This window comes from Dryobates pubescens, chromosome 29, assembly GCF_014839835.1.
Source record: "Dryobates pubescens isolate bDryPub1 chromosome 29, bDryPub1.pri, whole genome shotgun sequence".
Classification (NCBI taxonomy): Eukaryota; Metazoa; Chordata; class Aves; order Piciformes; family Picidae; genus Dryobates; species Dryobates pubescens.
This window is the reverse complement of record NC_071640.1, coordinates 1,063,878-1,082,785: the sequence shown is the minus strand read 5'-3', so window position 1 is coordinate 1,082,785 and position 18,908 is coordinate 1,063,878. Positions and strand designations below refer to the sequence as shown.

General features: G+C 56.3%; 1 protein-coding gene across 2 annotated transcripts in view; it reads right to left on the bottom strand.

The window, feature by feature from the left end:
- ABL1 (ABL proto-oncogene 1, non-receptor tyrosine kinase) overlaps positions 1-18,908 on the bottom strand; it is a 78,097-nt gene that overhangs the window by 19,463 nt on the left and 39,726 nt on the right. Inside the window, exons 1-3 of one of the 2 annotated variants that reach the window (XM_054174208.1) lie at positions 10,832-10,945; positions 2,258-2,431; positions 1,283-1,578 (exon numbers count right to left, since the gene is read on the bottom strand). In XM_054174208.1, coding sequence (XP_054030183.1) covers positions 1,283-1,578; positions 2,258-2,431; positions 10,832-10,916 — 555 coding nt within the window. In that variant the 5' untranslated portion in view covers positions 10,917-10,945. Of the gene's footprint in view, positions 1-1,282; positions 1,579-2,257; positions 2,432-10,831; positions 10,946-18,908 lie in introns of those variants that run through there. The other variant, XM_054174207.1, reaches the window with a different exon arrangement.

Below are 18,908 nucleotides of genomic sequence, written 5' to 3'. Positions count from 1 at the left end.
GCTGGCAAGCAGAGCCTCAGCACAGCCACGCTCCAGCCCCATGGTTCACAGGACCTCAGGAGCTTGGGTACAAGCCAGGGGTGGGATTTTCTGCAATCCAGTGCCAGCAGAAGTGTTTCCATGAAACTCAACCCAAAACCTGGCCAAGACATTTCTCTGCAGCACCCCCAAAGCATGGCCTGGCACCACTGCCATGGCACACAGCAAATGAATGAAGGAACTGCAGCCAGGGCCCATGGAGAAGGGAAGGGAAGGGAAGCAGCCTCCCAGCCTCCACTGCTCACACAGGAATACTGCAGAGAAACCAAAAGGAGTTACAAATACTGCAGAAGAGCTCAAAAAAAAGCTTTCTGTCCCCAGTATTTACTGAACTGTTAGCAACAGGCACTGACTCTTCTGGCAGGGGCAGAGACTGCCTTCTGAAGATTCCATCCCTGCAGGGGGCTACAGGAGAGCTGGAGAGGGAATTCCTCTAAGGGGATGTGGTGATGGGATGAGGGGGAATGGATTGAAACTACAGCAGGGGAGATTTATATTGGACTTTAGGAAGAAACTCTTGACAGTGAGGATGGGGAGACACTGGAACAGGTTGTCCAGGGAGGCTGTGGACATCTCATCCCTGGAAGTGTTTAAGACCATGTTGGATAAGACCTTGAACAACCTGGGCTGGTGGGAGGTGGCTCTGTCTAGGGCAGGGGGTTGGAACTGGATGATCTTTAAGGTCCCTTCCAACTCAAACCATTCTGTGACACAGGTCAAGAATTCATCCTCAGAACCTCTCCTTAATGTTGCCTGTAGCATTCAGCTCTGATGCAGCTCTGCTATCTCCTACCTCAAAGTGTTTCACTGCTGAGCTGTATCAGAGCCCACCAGATGTTAGCTGAAAGGTGTAAAGCTCTTTTGTCACAGCCATGCTGAATCTCAGAGCTTACTGTGACTGCAGAGGACAAACACAGTGCCCAGGAGTCACAACTCAGAGAGTCACAGGCTCATGGAATGGGTTGGCTTGGAAGGGACCTTCAAGCTCATTCGGTTCCAACCCCCTGCCATGAGCAGGGACACCTCCCACCAGCCCAGGATGCTCCAGGCCTCATCCAGCCTGGCCTTGAACACCTCCAGGGAGGAGGCAGCCGCAGCCTCCCTGGGCAGCCTGTGCCAGAGCCTCCCCAGCCTCACTGCCAGGAGCTGCTCAGCTCCACTCCTACTGCTCGACGCTGCGCAGCCGGCGGGCAAAGCACAGCAGTGAGATTTTCCCTCCAGGCCTGGAGGGCCCCCAGCCTACCTTCCCATCAGAGGCAGTGTTGATCCTGTAGTGGTAGACCCTGCCCTCGTAGCGCAGGGAGATGGACCTCTGGCCGGGGCTGCTCTCGCTCTCGCGCACCAGGAAGCTGCCGTTGATGCCGCTGCTCAGCAGGTACTCGGCGGCGTTCCGCGACACCGGGCCGTGGTACCAGGAGTGCTTCTCCAAGCTGTTCACAGGGGTGATGTAGTTGCTGGGCACCCAGCCCTGCCCGTTCTTGGTCTGGGCCTCGCACCACTCCCCGTTGTGGTTGTAGCCCAGCACGCGCAGCTTCTCACCTGGGCACGAGAAGGGGCGCTCAGGCGCGGCCGCGGCGCTGCCAGCCTCCTGCCGGCTGACGCGGCGGGCAGCGCCTCCAGCGGCGGGGATCCGGCCCAGCAGCCGGCGTGAGGCTTGCTTTAAGCTCCAGGGCACCCCTCAGAGCCAAGCCAAGCCCTGGGCAGGCCTCGGGGTGCCGCCAGGCTCTCCTGCAGCCCCGCAGCAGCTCTTGGGCCGCTGGAGCTTGGGAAAGGAACCCAGCAGATTCCAGCGGCACTGAGCTGGCTTGGTGGGGCTGGGAGAGACCAGGAGTGGAGAAGCAATTAGACAAGTCGTTTCAGTTAGCCAGGTGAGCAGATGTGACCGGGAGAACAGCTCAGGAAGAGGACTGAGGGAGGGCACAGCAGCTGCACAGCTCTCTTGCATGCAGGCCCTGCGCTGGCTGACAGGGAGCAAGGCCAGCATCCAAACCCAGCCCAGCTCAGAGGATTTTATGCTCCTAACAGAGTTTTGGCAACCAGTTCCTTGCCCAGTGCAACAAGGTCAGGTGGCCTGGATGGCTGAGGGCTTTGTGAGACGTTTGCATGGGCCAGAGAAGGAAGCCCACAGGCTTTGGCGGGGAGCTGAGTCACCGCAGGGCGACTTCTCCTTCCACACCTCCTCACACGCTGCCAGGGCCGCTCTGCCCAGCTGCCTTACCTTTAGTTATGCTGAGAGTGTTGTCCCCACTCGCCACGAAGTCATAGAGTGCAACAAAGAGGTGGGGATCATTTTCACTGGGGCAGGACAGGAGGTTCTCCTTGGAGTTCCAGCGAGCTGCCTCGCTCAGACCCTGGGGCTCGAAGTCGGACACCACAGGTCTCTGAAGGGCTTCTGCAGGAGCAGAGAGGGAAAAGCAGGGTCACTTCTGCTGCTCAAAGCCATCTGCTTCACCCACACACGTGTTTCTCGACATGGCTGCTCCTCAAGTCTCAGAGCTCAGCTCAGGCCGGCTCTTTAACGCAGCTCTCCTGCCACATAGGCAGGGCAGCCTTGTCCCAGAGCTGTCCCTCAGCTCCTGCCTCCCCTGGCATGCAAGAGAGGGAAAGCCCTCTCCCTCCCTCCCTCCTTCCCTTCCTCCACCAAATAAATGCTGCTCACGTCGGCTGTTTGCTGCCTGTAAATCCTCTGGCTCATGGCAAACTGCTGGAGTGGTTACATCTGAAAACAAACCCCAGACCTTTCAGAGATAAATCCCTTAATTAGCCTCTAAATGGAATGGCCACAACGTGCAGCAGAGAGCAGCAGGCAGGAGGGGCTTTGGAAGAGGTGGTACTTAAGAGCCAGCTCTGCCCTCGGCTTCCTCACAGCGTTTTGAATCATTTCCCCTCTTGTTCTGAGCACAAAGCTGTGCTTGGTTTCGTTGCCCTCTCTCCTGCCTGCTGCTCGGGAAAGCAGAGCCCAGTGCTGAGCACACTTCACACAAGGAACCTTCAGGAACCCTGAGACACCTCCAGCTAAACAGATTCCTCAAAACTGAGCTTCACAGCTGAGGCAAAACCAAGCACCAAAGGGTTCTGCAGGCTGCAGTCTGTGAGGTGTGTGACACTCAGGGAGCATCAAACAGCTCCAAGCACATCAGAGAATATTTATTGCAGTGGCTGCTGCAAAGAGGAGCTCCTGGAGAGCAGGGCTGGTGAGGAGCAGCTGAGGGAACTGGAGAAGAGGAGGTTCAGGGGAGACCTTCTGGCTCTCTATGGCTCCCTGAGAGGAGTTTGCAGCCAGGTGGGGTTGGTCTCTTCTTCCTAGTAACAAAGGATAGGACAAGAGAGGAAATGGCCTCAAGTTGCCCCAGGGGAGGTTCAGGTTGGCCATTAGAAGAAACTTCTTCACCCTAAGGGTTCTCAAAGATGGGAACAGGCTGCCCAGGGAGCTGCTCGAGTCCCCAGCCCTGGAGGGGTTTCCAAGAGGCAGGGATGTGGTGCTGAGGGCCATGGCTCAGCCCCAGCCTTGCCAGAGTCAGATCATGCTTGGACTGAATGAGCTCAAAGGACTTCTCCAAGCCAAACCATTCTGTGGCTTCATGACAAACCTTCCCCTCTGAGCACGGCTCCAGAGCTGGGGCAGTGACCCTGCAGGGAGCTGTGCCCCCAGGGTGCCACCTCCAGCTGTGCTGCTCCAGCCCAGGACAGGCAGCAGTGGAAACCTTGTGCTTGCAGGTTTCTAAAGCACCCTGACAGAGCATCACAGAATTGTTTGGGTTGGAAAAGCCCTCTAAGATCATGGAGTCCAAGCATCAACCCAACCAAACCATGGCCACCAAACCATGGCCCCAAGAGCCAAGGCCACAGGGTTCTTGAACACCTCCAGGGATGAGGACTCCACCACCTCCCTGGGCAGCCTGTGCCAGTCCCTGACTAATCTTCCAGGGGAGAAATTCTTCCTACTATCCAACCCAAACCTCTCCTGGCACCACTCCAAGCCTGCTTCCTGCAGGAGAATGTATTTTTTAGCAGCCTGAGTTTGCCTGGAGAGGAACAATGAGCCAAAGGAACAGCAAATGAAGCTGTAATCATCTCCCCGGGAAAACACTTTGATGCTGTCAAGCCCATTAAGTTCCCTCCTCAAAGAGGGTGCTGCAGTGACTGGAGACACTCCAAGGAGTTCCACCTTCAGGACCCACCTGGAGCAGGCAGCAGAGCTTTGGTGTGAACCAGGAGACATCACCATTCCAAACCCAGCAGCCCCCAGCAGCTGTGGTGACAGTCAGGGAGGGCTGGGTCCCTGCAAACAGGGGGCCTGGAACTAGATGATCCTTGAGGTCCCTTCCAACCCTAACAATTCTATGGAACCCAGAGCCCAGCAGGAGCAAGGGATGTGAAAGGCAGGTATCAGAAGCTGCTGAACCTCCCAAGCCTCCCCTGTGAGTCCAGAGATGCTGCACACAGAGGGGCTCCTGTCCTCTGAATCCTCCAAGCTGACTCCCCCTGCCCTGCTCAGCCACCAGCACCCCAATGGATTCAGAATGGTTTGGGTTGGAAGGGACCAGCCAGCTCCAACCCCCTGCCATGGGCAGGGTCCCCTGCCACCAGCCCAGGCTGCTCAGGGCCTCATCCAGCCTGGCCCTGAACACCTCCAGGGAGGGGACAGCCACAGCCTCTCTGGGCAGCCTGTGCCAGAGCCTCCCCAGCCTCACTGCCAAGAATTTCCTCCAGCCTGCCTCTGCCCTCCTCAAGCTCCAGCCTGTTCCTCTCCTGTCCCTACCAGCCCTTGTGAAAAGGGCACCCATGTGTGAACACTGCTGGGCAGGAGACATGCAAGACCCAGATCCTGGCACTTCCAGAAGGCTGGAACCCCAGGGTGGGGAAGGAGGTAACCAAATGAAGCTTGAAGGGCAGTGGGAAAGGCAGGATGAGGCCCTGAATCAACCCTGAAGAGAGTAAAGGGGAGAGCAGAGCTGTGGTGACCTGAGTGCAGCAGAAGCTTGACAGACCATGACAAAACACACTGCTGAGGGTCTGGAGGACAGCCTCCAGGCCCTGGACACAGAGCTCTGAAGCTGGAGGAGCAGACAGGATGTGGCCATGTGGGAGCAGAGCTGCCAGCAGCTCCCATCCCCCCCAGCTGCAGTCCCCCAGAGCAGGGATCAGAGCTGTTCATGAGAGTCCCTCTCACACCGCAGCTTCTGCACCTCCTGCTGCTGGCTCTACCTCCAGCTCTGCAGCCCTGCTGAGGTCTCCAGCCCTGCTGAGCTCTCCAGCAGCCTGGAGTCCTCCCAGTAAGTCAGCCTGGCTGCAGGAGCCACGGGAGGCTGTCCTGGCTCAGCTGTGGGGCAGGGAGAGAGCACAGTTCAAAGGTATCTCTGTGCTCTGACTCCTGCCATGCATCCTCTTTGTCCTGTGCCATGTCCCAGCACCACAGGACTTTGCTCACACCGTGCTCCAGGTGGCACCTGGGCTCTTGGGAGGAGTCCTGGGGAAGTGCTGGCACCCAGTTCACCACCAGCAGCTGCTTGGTGACCCTTAAGGAACCACAGAACAGTTTACATTGGAAGGGACCTGAAGATCCCCCAGCTGCAGCCCCCCTGCCACGGGCAGGGACACCTCCCACCAGCCCAGGCTGAAGTGGAGCAGGCTCCAGCAGCTTCCATGCTGAGCCACAGCAGTTCCTTCATTCCCCCTCACACTGTCCTCCCCAGGAGCTGTTTGTGTTTGCACAGGCAAAGCTTTCACAGCCTCCCTACCTCCTGGCTGCTTACACCAAGCCACCAACCACTGCAAGGGACCGTGGCAGAAGCTCTCAGCATCAACAGTTCTGCTCCAGACCAAGGGAAGCAAATTCCCTCCAGTGAGAGAAGGGAAGGGCTGGAAAAGCAGCAGAGGCCCAGCAGAGGCTCAGCTCCTACACAGTCCCCAGGGAAGGAGACCTCCTGTGTCCCCACAAAGCAAACATCCTGTGGGCTTGCAGACTCTGCTGGCATCTTTGCCATGAGGTCTCCAGAGTGAGGGGGCACAGGGCACAGGCTGGCATCCCTCTGGGGGCACAGCATGTGCTGCCCAGAGCTGCTCCTTTCCCTGCATCCCCCCTGCTCTCCTTTTCCCCTGCTCAATGGCAGAAGAGCTACAGACTGAAAACATCCAACTCAGTGTCCCTGAGCACACACCAGGGAGCAGCTGCCCCCTGCCCCAGGATGTCCCCAGTGCTCCTCAGGGATTCTCTCAGCCTGATGGAAGATGGATTGAAAATCAAAACCTGCAGGGCAGATCTCTCCAAACAGCAGAAGGGTTTGGGGCTCACCCAGGCTCAGCCTCTGCTGTCACCCACCCACAGCACAGGCTCACAACCTCCAGCAGCCAAGGCCACTGCTGCCAGGGGCTCATGGAATAGTCTGGGTTGGAAAAGCCCTCTAAGACCACCCAGTCCAGCCTCCAACCCACCACCACCATGGCCACCAAACCATGGCCCCAGCTGCCACATCCAGATGCTTCCTGCAGGGATGGGGACTCCACCACCTCCCTGGGCCAGGGCCTGCTGCCCCTGCTCTGGTCGAACTTGATCCCCCTTAGGGGTCCCTTCCACCTCAGGATATTCTGATTCCACGGCTCTGTGACAGCCAGCTGAGGCCAGATGACCACTTTTCAGTACTGTGCATTTCTGAAGAAGTGCCCAGACAGATGCAGCCTCTCCCATCCAGACCTCCTCCAGCGAGAGGCCCTCCTCCTGCAGCTTGGGCTCCCCATGTACCTGTACCCCCTGGCCTTGGCTGCCTCACTAGGGAGCACAAGGAGAGAAATTTGGCCATTTCTGAGCTGTGGGGAGAGAAAGCAGAAGCAAAATCAAACAAATCATCAAGATTTCCTGTTTGAGCTCCCTGGTTTAATAAGCAGCCCCCAGACTGCCCAGGGGAGGAGGAATGTGTCTGGGGAATGACCAGTTTGGGGTCTGAAGACAGTCAGAATGAGCCTTTCCTCCACACAGCCCAGGAGAAAGGGCAGGCAGAGTTTTAATGAGGCTGAGGCAGGTAAGAAGGCCTGGAAGCAGCAGATAACCAGCACACAAAGGCAGAGACAGCTCTGAGAGAACACTGCTGAGCGATGGGAGAGGAGAGGCCAGGAGGTGAGCAGCAAAACACAGCCAAGGAAGAGAGGAAGCAAGCAGCAGGCTCTTCCCTGGCAGGCAGGAATGCTGCCTGAATGCAATTCCCCTTCCTGAGGGATCCTCTTCTCCCCAGTAATCAATGACAGAACAAGAGCTAATGGCCTCAAGCTGCTCCAGGGGAGGTTTAGGCTGGAGATTAAAAGAGTTTCTTTGCTGCAGCAGTGGTCAGGGACTGGCACAGGCTGTCCAGGGAGGTGGTGGAGGTCCCATCCCTGCAGGTGTTCAAGAAACCTGTGGCCATGGCACCTGGGGCCATGGTGGGGCTGGGCTGATGCTTGGACTCAATGATCTTAGAGGTCTTTTCCAGCCCAAACAATTGCATGATTGTGTATCAGGGTGCCTCAGAAACCCACCCAACACAGCACCACCTCTCCAGGCTGTGGAATCACCCAGAGAGCAGAATTCTCCTCTGACCCTCTATAAATATGAATCCTGGGGATGGTTTGGCCAGCAGAGCAGCTCCATGGCCTGGGCTAGCACCAAAGGCTGTCTGCTGAGCCAGGACAGGAGGAGCCATTGGCTCTGCAGGTTTGGCTCTGGCTCAGCTGTGTGCCCAAGCACATGAAGAGAAACTCTCCAGGGACAGGGCAATGGCTGCAGGCTGCTGCTCCTCCCCAGGCTTGGCTCCTGGAGCTGGGACAAGACCTGGTGTCCAAAACAAGAGGGGAAAAGAAAAGAGCCAGTCTGCCAGCAGGGGAGAAACCACTGCAGGCAGCCAGCAAAGGACTTCCCTAGTGCCCCCAGAATGGTTTTTAAACATCACAGAGAACTCTGACAGGTTTTACACAAAGCTTCTGCCCCTCAGGCAGCCCAGGAAGGCAGCAGGGCCATTCCAGCCCCTATTTGGGACACGTTCTGTATCCAGATCAGATTGGCAGCAGCCTCTGCTGTGCCTCTCTCCCTCCTCCTCTTTACCCTTTCTTGGTGTGAAGTGGGCAAGCAGCTCCTCAGCTTGGCATGGGCAGAAGGGAGAAAGCAGGCAACAGAAGTTCAGATCTCTCCCCCTCAAAATGATATTTCCTGGTGGGAACAGAACTGAGGGGACAGCAACTGGCCAGCTCCAACATCAGTGTCAGGCCTCAGCAGCCTCAGAACCAGCCCAAACTTCTTGTTGACCAAGTTAAGAGCAGGCCTCAACTTCTCCATGGGATGTGGCACCTGCCATCCCCCCACACCACCAGCAGCAGCTCTGCAGACAACCTTCACTCCTGCAGCCCAGCAGAGCAAGAAAAGCCTTCAGAAGAGGACCACCATGGAGAGCCAGCAGTTCTGAGTACCTGGGTGCCCACCTCCAAATCAGCCTTGGAACAAACCCAGCCCCAACAGAAGGTGTTCAACCAACCACCTCCCATCCTGCTCCCCAGGAGCCCCACAGCTGCTCACAGTGGGTCCTGGGCTGCCTCTCTTCAAAGAGCCCCAGCCCTGAGGCTGATCACCACATCCCTGGGATGCTGCCTTTGGTTTTGCTGAGCTGAGAACTGAGACCAAGCTGCTTTGAGAGAAGAGCATTCCCAAGTTGCTCCAAAGCTCCTTTCCAACCCTATCCCAAAGCCCAAGTCTTCCCCCCGGGGCTCGGGGAAGCAGAAGGTGGAATCCTCCCCACGTTTCCTGGGTCAGTGACCAGGTCCTTAGCTCCAGGCTGCCCACAGGGCCCAGCTCCTGCTCCAATCCTGTTACACAACTGCAGGGCCATTGGGGAGGGGGAGTGGCTGTCACACACACACAAAAGAGAAGACTCGCAGGGTACCACCCTTGTAACATCATCCCTCAGCTTTCATTCCTGCAGGGAAGAGAGGCCCCAGATGCTGGCTGCCTGTGTTGAAAGATCCAAGGGCACAGAACGCAGAGGTCCAGCAGGGCTCAGAGCTCAAGGCTTGGCTGTGCCCCAGCAATGCCAGAGCCAAGGGGAGAGGCTCTCCAGCCCTAGGAGATCACCCAGGAACTCAGATCAAAATGGGTTGTGTGCATCCACCCAACTGGGAGGTTTCTGAAACTTGAAATGGGGGGGGGGGGGGGGGGGGGAGGGGCAGAAGTCATCCTCTGGAAACTGTTGTTTGATTTCAGACAGCAGAAAGTTCTCCAGAGCCTCTCAATGCCTCTGATAAACACAGCCCCTTGATCTGAGAGCCCTTTGAAGGGGTTTGCCACCAGAAGCTGTTTGTCAGCGTTCAGATTCCTCAGCTCTGAACTTCCGAGGACCTTTTTCTCCACTGAATATTCCAGGGTTGAGCAACAGCCACTTCCCCAGGCCCCAGGAAAGCAGCTGCTGAGCAGGGAGCAGAGCCCTGCTGGCACGCAGGCTGCCCTCACCAGAGCAACCTCCAGCAGCACAGAAGAGGCTGAAGGAGCCAGGATGGCCCCAGTGGGGTGGACATGGCCCCAAGAGGGCAGCTAAGGGGCACAATGGTGCTCCACAGACGGGGCATGAAGCCACACTGGGGTGAAGAATTTGCTTGAGGGCATGCCAAGCAAGACCTCAGCCCATGGGTAGAGGGCATAGAATCACAGAATGGGTTGGGTTGGAAGGGACCTTAGAGATCATCCAGTTCCAAGCCCCCTGCCATGGGCAGGGACACCTCCCACCTGCCCAAGTTGCTCAAGGCCTCATCCAGCCTGGCCTTGAATACTGCCAGGGAAGGGACAACACCGAGCAAGACTTCAGCCCAAAGCCTGAGGCCATGCCAAGCACGACCTCAGCCCAAACTCAAGGCCACATCAAGCAAAACCTCAGCCCAAACTCAAGGCCACACCAAGCAAGACCTCAGCCCAAAACTCAAGGCCACACCAAGCAAGACCTCAGCCCAAAACTCAAGGCCACACCAAGCAAGACCTCAGCCCAAAACTCAAGGCCACTCCAAGCAAGACCTCAGCCCAAAACTCAAGGCCACTCCAAGCAAAACCTCAGCCCAAACTCAAGGCCACACCAACCAAGACCTCAGCCCAAAGCTCAAGTCCCAACTAAGCAAAACCTCAGCCCCAAACTCTAGGTCACACCGAGCAAACCCTCACCCAAAGTCCCCCGCAGCCCACCACAGTGCCTGTCACCCAGCTTTGACTCTGAACCAGCTGGATCCATCTGTTCAACATCTCAGCAGCTCCAAACACCACGAGTGTGCCCCCCCCAACACCACCTCTTCAAGGCAAACACCCAGGGAAACTCAGTCCCAGGAACGCCTCTGCAAAGCAAACTCACAAGGGGACAACCAAAGTGATGACCACAGGCTGAAAATATTCCACTGATGGACTCATCTCCGCTCCACCACCCTCTCCTCACCTCCAAAGAAGATGGGAGGGTTAAAAACAAAATAGCTGAGGCTGGGAGATGAGGCTTTGGTGATGGGCTCAGCCGAGGAGATCATTTGACATTCTACAACCATAAATGGTAGAGCTGCACTCCCTTTGTACACACTGCAGCTAATGGGAGGCACTTGGGGTGTCCTCCAGGCTGCTCAACTCCATCAAGCTCCACAGGAAAAAGGCCTCCAGCCTCGAAATAAGGGAGGAAAGTGTCTGGGACGGTGATGGGAGGCAGGAGGTGCCCCACCACGGGAGCCCAAGAGCCGGAGACTGCCCGGCCGGGCTCTTGGGCTCCCGTGGTGGGGGCACCTCCTGCTCTCGACCCCTTTGGGTACTCACCTTCTAGGTAGCAGCTGGAGGAGGAGGACAGCCCTTTCTTGGATTTGCAACCCACCAATTTCAAGCAAATCTCCAACATTTTCATTTGTTAGAGTTTGGCTTCGGCTCTCTGCTTTCCCCTTCCTCCCCCTCCTGCTCCCCTCCCGACTTCAGCTGCTTCTGGAGCTGTTGAATTATCCCAGGAGAAGAAGAATCCAAGAGAAGTCTTTAAAAAAAAAATAATAAAATCCAGGGAAAGTCTAAACAAACCCCCAAAATCTCCAAGAAAAGTCCTTTTTTTTTTCTTATGTATCCAGGAAAAGTCCTTAAAAAGATTCCTCCGGGGAGAGGCTAAAAAACAATCCAGGGAAAGGCAAAAACCCAGGAAAAGTTTGAAAGGGAAGAAAATAAGGGGGGGGGGAGGGGGGAGAAAATCCAGGGAGGGGGGGGAAAAAACACCCAAAAAAGTCTAAAACAATCCAGGCAAGGTCTTAAAAGAAAATATCCAGGAAAAATCCAAGCGATCCAGCACTCTGAAAAGCATTACAAGGGCGAGCCCGAGCGGCGGAAAATCCTGGGGCCCCGCATCTCGCCTCCCGGGGACTTCACTCCAGCCATCTTCCCTCCTTCCCAACTCTTTTGGCGGGAGAGGGGGGGGATTACGGAAAGCAAAGGCAAAAAAAGAAAAGCCCAAAAGAAGTCCAAAAGAAAGGAGGGAAAGCAGCAAATCCGAGCGAGCTGGGCGCTCACTTCTGCCCGGGCTTGGCGGCTGCCGCCCGCATGCCGCCGGCGCTGGGTGCAGGCAGAGCTGCTTGGGACTCGGCTGCCAACAAAGGGCCCCTTCAGCCGCCTGCCTCCATGACATCAGGCAGCCAGCAACGCCCTCGCTCCTTAACCCTCCTCCTGCCTTGCCTCTGCTCCCAAAATCAACAAGTCTTCCCTCGCCTGCCTCGGCCTGGGAAGCAGGGGAGGCAGGATGGGGGAAGCAGGCTGCTGGGGGGCTCGGCGCGGGCGAGCTGCGGGCGCTGGGCGCAGCCTCAGCTGACTGCGCGCAGAGAGCGCTGCTGGAAAGCTGCTCCTGGGGAGAGGCAAACGCCGGTGCCCAGCACAGCAGGGGAGCTGGTGGGGAGCTTCCCAAAAGGTGCTGGTTTGGCATCCCCTTGCTAATTCCTGGAGGCGTTCAGAACCCTCCCGACGCAGCCACGCTCGGGGTGCTGCCCCTCCTGCTCGAGGGGCCAGAAGTTCTTCCTTCTCCCACTGCCAGCTCCTCACCTCCACACTCTGCCTCATCCTCCAGGTCCCCAAAGGCTACACCTTGGTTGCTGGCCTCCAGTTTGGCACTTTTTGGAGTGCATTATTGTGTCTCTCCTTTGAAACCAACCACCCCTGCTGTGACATGCACTCACAATCTACACCTGAGTGCATAGATGGGCAGGCAACAAAAGCAGAGAGGTTTGGCATACATTTTGGTGTCTACAAATAGATATGAAGCACATGAAATGTATCAAGAGCTACCTGTGTCTGGTTTAATCTTATTTGGTGTCTATTTTAATATCTAGAATCCCAGGGCTGTTTTGGTATGAAAGGATCTCTAAGGTCACGGAGTCCAACCACCAACCCAACACCCACACACCACAGTAAATATCTGTGCCTATAATTTTTAATATATATATATCTCATATATATTTTTAGCATAGGCTTATACAAATGAGAAAAAACTGTGTATTTTTCTCCACTCCCAACCCCCCCTTTCCATCTCTCAGAGCCTGGGGTGCTGTTGCTGCTCAGAGAAGAATGATGCTCAAGGGTACCCTCCTCATCAGGGGTGCAAAACAGGGAGGTGACCCTGACATGTGGAGCTCGTGGTGTGTCCCACACAGGATCAACAAAGCAGGGGGTGGGGGGGTGGGGGAAATCTCCCTTTCTGTCCCTGCAAACTTCCCTTCCCCTCTGACAGTTTATTTTGGCAGGCTTGCTGACTAGCTCAGTGCTCTCTTGCCCTCCAACGTTTTCAAACACTGAGGACTTCAGAGGGATCTCTGCCTGCTTCCAGCATCTGAGGAGCACGCCCCTGAAACACCAAACATTGCTCAGCCTCTAAACACTGCCTCACAGCACTGCTCTGCCTCAGCTTTCTGACCCATGGGCTGGACACGTGAGACACAGCTTGGAACCGAAGCCTTGCTCCCTCCCCCCGGCCAGCGCTGGACTTGTGTCGAAATACCACAAGTGACCTCACTCCTAGCAGAGAAACGATCCCAGGAGGACAGTGTGATGGTCACAGAGCTTTCATGCTTCCTCTCAGGAGAGGTGAGGGTGGATGCTAGAGTCAGGCCAAGCTTGGACTCAATGATGTTAAAGGTCTTTTCCAACCCAAGCCATGCTCTGACTGGAGATTCCTGTTCCCAAGCAGGAAAGAGCAAAACAACTACAACATTTCCTCAGCTTCCAGAGAAGAGGCCACAGACCTGATCCCCCCACCCCTGGCAGCCTGCAAGACAACAGTTCATGGATTCATGGACTGGTTTGGGTTGGAAGGGACCTTAACAGACCATCTAGTTCCAACACCCACACCCCCACACCCCCCCCTTTGTTCCTCTCTCCTTTGCTTGTTTCAAATGAGCTTTTCCACCCCAAAACAACGCCCAGCATTTGGGGCTCCAAACTCCTGTTACCTTCACCAGGATTTTAAGCTGAAATGAAGCTCTGCTGCTGAAAGGGTGAGGAGCACTCAAGCTGTTTTTAATGGTATCACAGCAAAATTCACTCCAGCTGCTCAGGCTGTGGGGCTGTGCCAAGCCTCACTCTCTGCTCATGGAGCCCAGTCCGTTCCCTGCTGCTGTGGTGCCTCTGTGTGACCATTCTCCTCTGGCAGAACCTGTCCTCAGCTTTTGGGTAGCTCTAAGAAAGTAAATAACTGGGCTGGCTGCTAGAAGCAGCTCAGCCATGAAGGCAGTTGGCTAGTAAATAAGTTTATGCTCTTGTATGAGCATGAGCAATAAAGGCTAATGGATACTGGATTGCATTAGCAAGAGCAGAGCCAGCAGGTCGAAGGAAGTGATTATTTCCCTCTTCTTGGCACTTGTGAAGCCACATCTGGAGTAGGGCCTCCAGCTCCTTCCTTCCCTCCACTCCATGAATCCAGCTCCCTCCTTCCCCCACTCCATGAGTCCAGCTCCCTCCTTCCCTCCACTCCGTGAGTCCAGCTCCCTCCTTCCCTCCACTCCATGAGTCCAGCTCCCTCCTTCCCTCCACTCCATGAGTCCAACTCCCTCCTTCCCTCCACTCCATGAGTCCAACTCCCTCCTTCCCTCCACTCCATGAGTCCAACTCCCTCCTTCCCTCCACTCCATGAGTCCAGCTCCTTCCTTCCCTCCACTCCATGAGTCCAGCTCCCTCCTTCCCCCACTCCATGAGTCCAGCTCCCTCCTTCCCCCCAGGTCCATCCTTCCCCCATGGCAGATGCTGAGCTGCTGGGGGCTGGAGCAGATGTTGTTACAGAATCACAGAGTTGTTTGGGTTGGAAAAGCTCTCCAAGATCACCCAGCCCAACCCTCAACCCCACGCTGCCATGCCCATTAAACTGTCCCCAGGTGCCATGGGCACAGGTGTCTTGCTCTGCAGGCAGCTCCCCAGGGCCAAGGGAGCTGGGGATGGGAGGGCTGAAGGAGACCCAGTGCTGTTGTAACCACCTACCTGGGGACCAGAGAGACTCCTCCCAGAGGTGCACAGCAGGAGGAAAACTCAACCCTTACCACCTGCAGCGAGGCAAAGCTGGGGAGATGTCAGAGCACAGCTCCATGCTGCCCAGCAGGCCTGGGAGAGGTTAGCTGCAGAGAGCCTGGGACAAGCTGATCCAGAGGGAGAGCTGCCCTGTGAGCAGGAGGTTCTGCTGGAGACCTTCTGAGGCTGCTTGGTTTTGCCATTCTGCATCAGGGAGCATCAGTCTCACCGCAGGCCAAGAGCCTGCACGCTCTGCATGCCTGGGCTTGCTGCAGGATGTGGATGTGACAGACAGGAGAGGGATGAAGTCAGCCAGAAGAGCAGCAGAGCCTGGGTGACACTACCAACAAGCATCACCAGATCATTTCATGGCTGGCAGGAATGGCAGAGGGTTTGCTCCAAGTCCTTTCCAGCCTGCTTTGCCAGGAGACAAAAGAGGAAAGGCAGAAGGATGGTGTTTGGAGCAGAGGGACCACACAAGCTTGTCTGCATGGAAACACAAAGGGAGTTCATTCATTTATCTACAGAGGAAGTTCTCCCAGGACAGCTCTTTGTGCTGAATCCCCCCAGTGGATGCCTCTCTCCTCAGTGAGGTTCTTCTGCAGTGGGGTAATTCAATTGGAGATGAGGCAGGAGCCCCAGTTGCTCAGCAGGAATGGGCTCCACACTCACTCTGCTGGCCCTCACTGCAGTAACCTTTGCTGGGCTGGCTGGGTGGTGCTCCTGGGGAGCAGTGTGTGTGCTGGGGGTGGGAATGCTATGGGAATTCCACATTCCTGCAGCTGCAGTTGGAGGAGCAGCAGGATAGGGATGCTCCTCACATGGAAAAGCTGTTGCGTGCAAGATGCTCGGTCTGCTCCTGCAGGATTACTTCATCCCAGCTCCCCAACCATGACACTGGGCCTGGACACGTGCTGGTGGAGCTCCTCCTGTGATTTATGTAACCTTGCTCCTCCAAATCTGCTTTCAGCTCCTCTTTTCCTCCCCCCGGTGCAGTTCAGCACAAGTTCTCTGCTGCAGCCCCATCCGAAGGCAGGCAGGGAACAAGCAGAGCAACTGAGGTGTCTTGGAACACCTGTGCTGCCATGGGAGAAATCCTGCTCCAGCAGTAGAGAAAGGAAGGGAGAAGGGAATAGACCTGGACTGGAGATTAGGAAGAAGTCATTTACAGTGAGGGTGGTGAGACACTGGAACAGGTTGGCCAGGGAGGTTGTGGAGGCTCCTTCTGTAGGGACATTCAAAACCTGCCTGGATGTGTTCCTGTCTGACCTGCCCTGGGTGCTCCTGCTCTGGCAGGGGGTTGGACTGGGTGATCTCCAGAGGTCCCTAACATTCTGTGATCCACTGGGCTGTGGATGTTAAGCCACAAGAGCTTTCCCATGCAATGACAAAGCAAGCAGGGCAGAATGGGAGTCCCAGAGCCACAGAGTCAGAGCTGAGAGCATCCCACACCCACCCCGGGAAAAGCCACCACAGGCTGAAGCAACTCCCCGGAGTCAGTCACCTCTTAGTCTCACTAAGTGCTCACTGACACCTTGTAACTGCTCCAAGCAAGTGAAAACAAGTCCCCAGGACACTCAGGCCGAGTGCTTCCCTCACCTGGCAGTGCCAGCAGCACACAGAGCGGTGATGACATCGGTGATTTATGGCTGATCCCTGCCACGTAATGGGGAGAGGGTGAGAAAAGTCCTTGCTGGTGTCTGCACACAGTGACTGCATCAGCAAAACCTTCCAGGTGTGTTCACAGGGCTAAGGAGAAAGCTCAAGCAGCCAAGACACTGCAGATCTCTGACCCCTACCTGTTTGGTGACCACGGGGCTGGAGAACCTCCCCTGCGGGCACAGGCTGGGAGAGCTGGGGCTGTTCAGCCTGGGGAAGAAAAGGCTCCAGGGGGATCTGAGAGCAGCCTTCCAGTACCTGAAGGGGCTCCAGGAGAGCTGGGAAGGGACTTTGGAGAAGGGCTTGTGGTGATAGGATGAGGAGGGGGTGGACTGAATCTTAAGGAGGGCAGAGTTAGAGTGGAGATGAGGAAGAAGTTCTTTAGAGGGTGGTGAGGCTCTGGCACAGGCTGCCCAGGGAGGCTGTGGATGCTGCTCCCTGGAGATGCCCAAGGCCAGACTGGATGAGGCCTTGAGCAGCCTGTGCTGGTAGGAGGGGTCCCTGCCCATGGCAGGGGGCTGGAGCTGGATGAGCTTTAAGGCCATTCCATGAATCTATGAACACAACATCTGCACAGAGCCCACCACTCCACCTTGCCAGCCCCCAGCTGGCTGTTTACAAGCTCCCCACAGCCTGCTACAAACAAAAGCCTCCCAGCTCCTCAGCAGCGCTGTAAACAAAGCCCGAGGAGCCCCACAGGGATCTGAAGGAGGGCTGGGGAACACCTGAGGGCACGGAGTGTTTTCCTTCCTTCAGAAGCCGTCCAGCCCAGCAGGAAAGGCTCAGCTAGGGCCCAGAGACAATCTGCACACACAGTGCCCTGGGAACACTTCTGGCACCTGGGCTTAGCAGAGTCTCGCTCTCAGGGGAAGCAACTTTCAGAACACAAAAAGCCAGGTTAGAAGTCCACAGCAGACAGCAAGGCAGAGGTTTTGCAAGCCAGCCTTCTGCAGTTGTTGGTTGTGTGTTTTCCCCTCTCTGATTTCTCAGATGTTTGTTATTTGCCTTGTTGAGGAGGGGAGGAGGAGGCTGGGGAGCTGTGGGGTTTGATTCTCCCCCTCTGCTCTGCTGAGACCCCACCTGGAGCAGTGTCCAGTTCTGGAGGTGCTGGAAGGTGTCCAGAGCAGGGCCAGGAGGAGCAGAGGGCTGGAGCTGCTCTGCTGTGAGCACAGACTGAGGGAGTTGGGGTTGTGCAGGCTGGAGAGGAGAAGGCTCCCAAGAGACCTAATTGTGGCCTTCCAGGATCTGCAGGGGGCTACAAGAAAGCTGGGGAGGGACTTTGGAGGGTGTCAGGGAGGGATAGGACTGGGGGGATGGAGCAAAACTAGAAGTGGGGAGATTGAGATTGGATGTTAGGAAGAAGTTGTTCCCCAGGAGGGTGGTGAGAGCCTGGCACAGGTTGCCCAGGAAGGTGGTGGCAGCCTCATCCCTGGAGGTTTTGAAGGCCAGGCTGGAGGTGGCTGTGAGCAACCTGCTGTGGTGTGAGCTGTCCCTGCCCATGGCAGGGGGTTGGGGCTGGCTGAGCCTTGGGGTCCCTTCCAACCCTGACAGTTCTCTGATTCTAGGATTTCAGAGAGGGGATCTTCACCTCTTTGGAACTCCTTCCTTCCCAGCACCAGGGCAGAGTCCTGCTGGAGAAGGCAGCAGCGAGGCAGAGGGCACTGCTGAACTCCTGCCACAGTGCTCTGCCTTCCCCACACTTGCATCAAGAAAAGCCCAAAAGAAGGGCAAGATGGGTTTGGAGCTCCACAGGGAACCACATCTGAAGCCTGCAAGGTTAAACCCAAGTCCAAAGGTGCTCTTCAGAAATCACTGAAAAGGTTTTGGGCCTCTTCCATCAAAAAGGTTTTTCTTGAAACATCTGCAGGCAAAGAAGGAGAAAGAGAGACAGAGAGAAGGCTTCTTGCACTTCTCAGCTCTGTGAAAGGCAGCAGCTTACCTTAAAGACCCCAAAGTCACAGGAACTGCCCACAGCCACCTCTGGGCAGGTTATCAGGGCTGTGCAAGAGGGAGCAGGGACTGAGGGTGTCTGTGTGATAGGCTGGGTCCCATCACTGTAGGCAGCCTGCTGAAGCTCAGGGTTTGCTGCCAGAGGGCTGAGAGCCAGCCAGGACACAATCAGCAGAGATACATACTTGGAAAGGAGCAGAAAAGGCATTTCAGAGAGGTTCCTTTGCCAAGCTCTGACTCAGACCTTGAGTGGGAGCACTGCTGCATTTCTCTTAAATGAAGAGGCAAGGGGATGCAGATGAAAAATCCCAGGCTGAGCAGGAGAGGTTGGCAGAGGGAGCTCGGAGCTGCTGACTTCATGGCTACCTTGTGTCAGCCTCAGCAGGTCGGCAGGGAGAGCCGAGCAGGGTCAGCTCCAGGTGGCTCAGTCCCGGCACGAAGTGGTTAACTTCTTCCACTCCAGAGCTGAAAAATCTGCCAAAGCAGAAGACCAGGCCTGAGAGCTCGAATTACAGATGAGGAGGGGGTGGAAGGGGAGAAGAAGAAAAGCAAACAAGCCTTAGGGAGCCGCTGCTGCCTGGGACCCAGCAGGGGCTGGGAGGATGATGGAGCAGGGAGGGGGTGGCCGGCGCCGTCCCCCGGCTCTGAGCACACCCAGCGCGGCTCTGACCCACAGCTGCTGCTTCACGGCTCAGGAACACCGACCCAGCACCTCCACTCTGGCCAACGCGAGAAGCCCTTTGTGCTGTTAACAGCCACAGCTGGA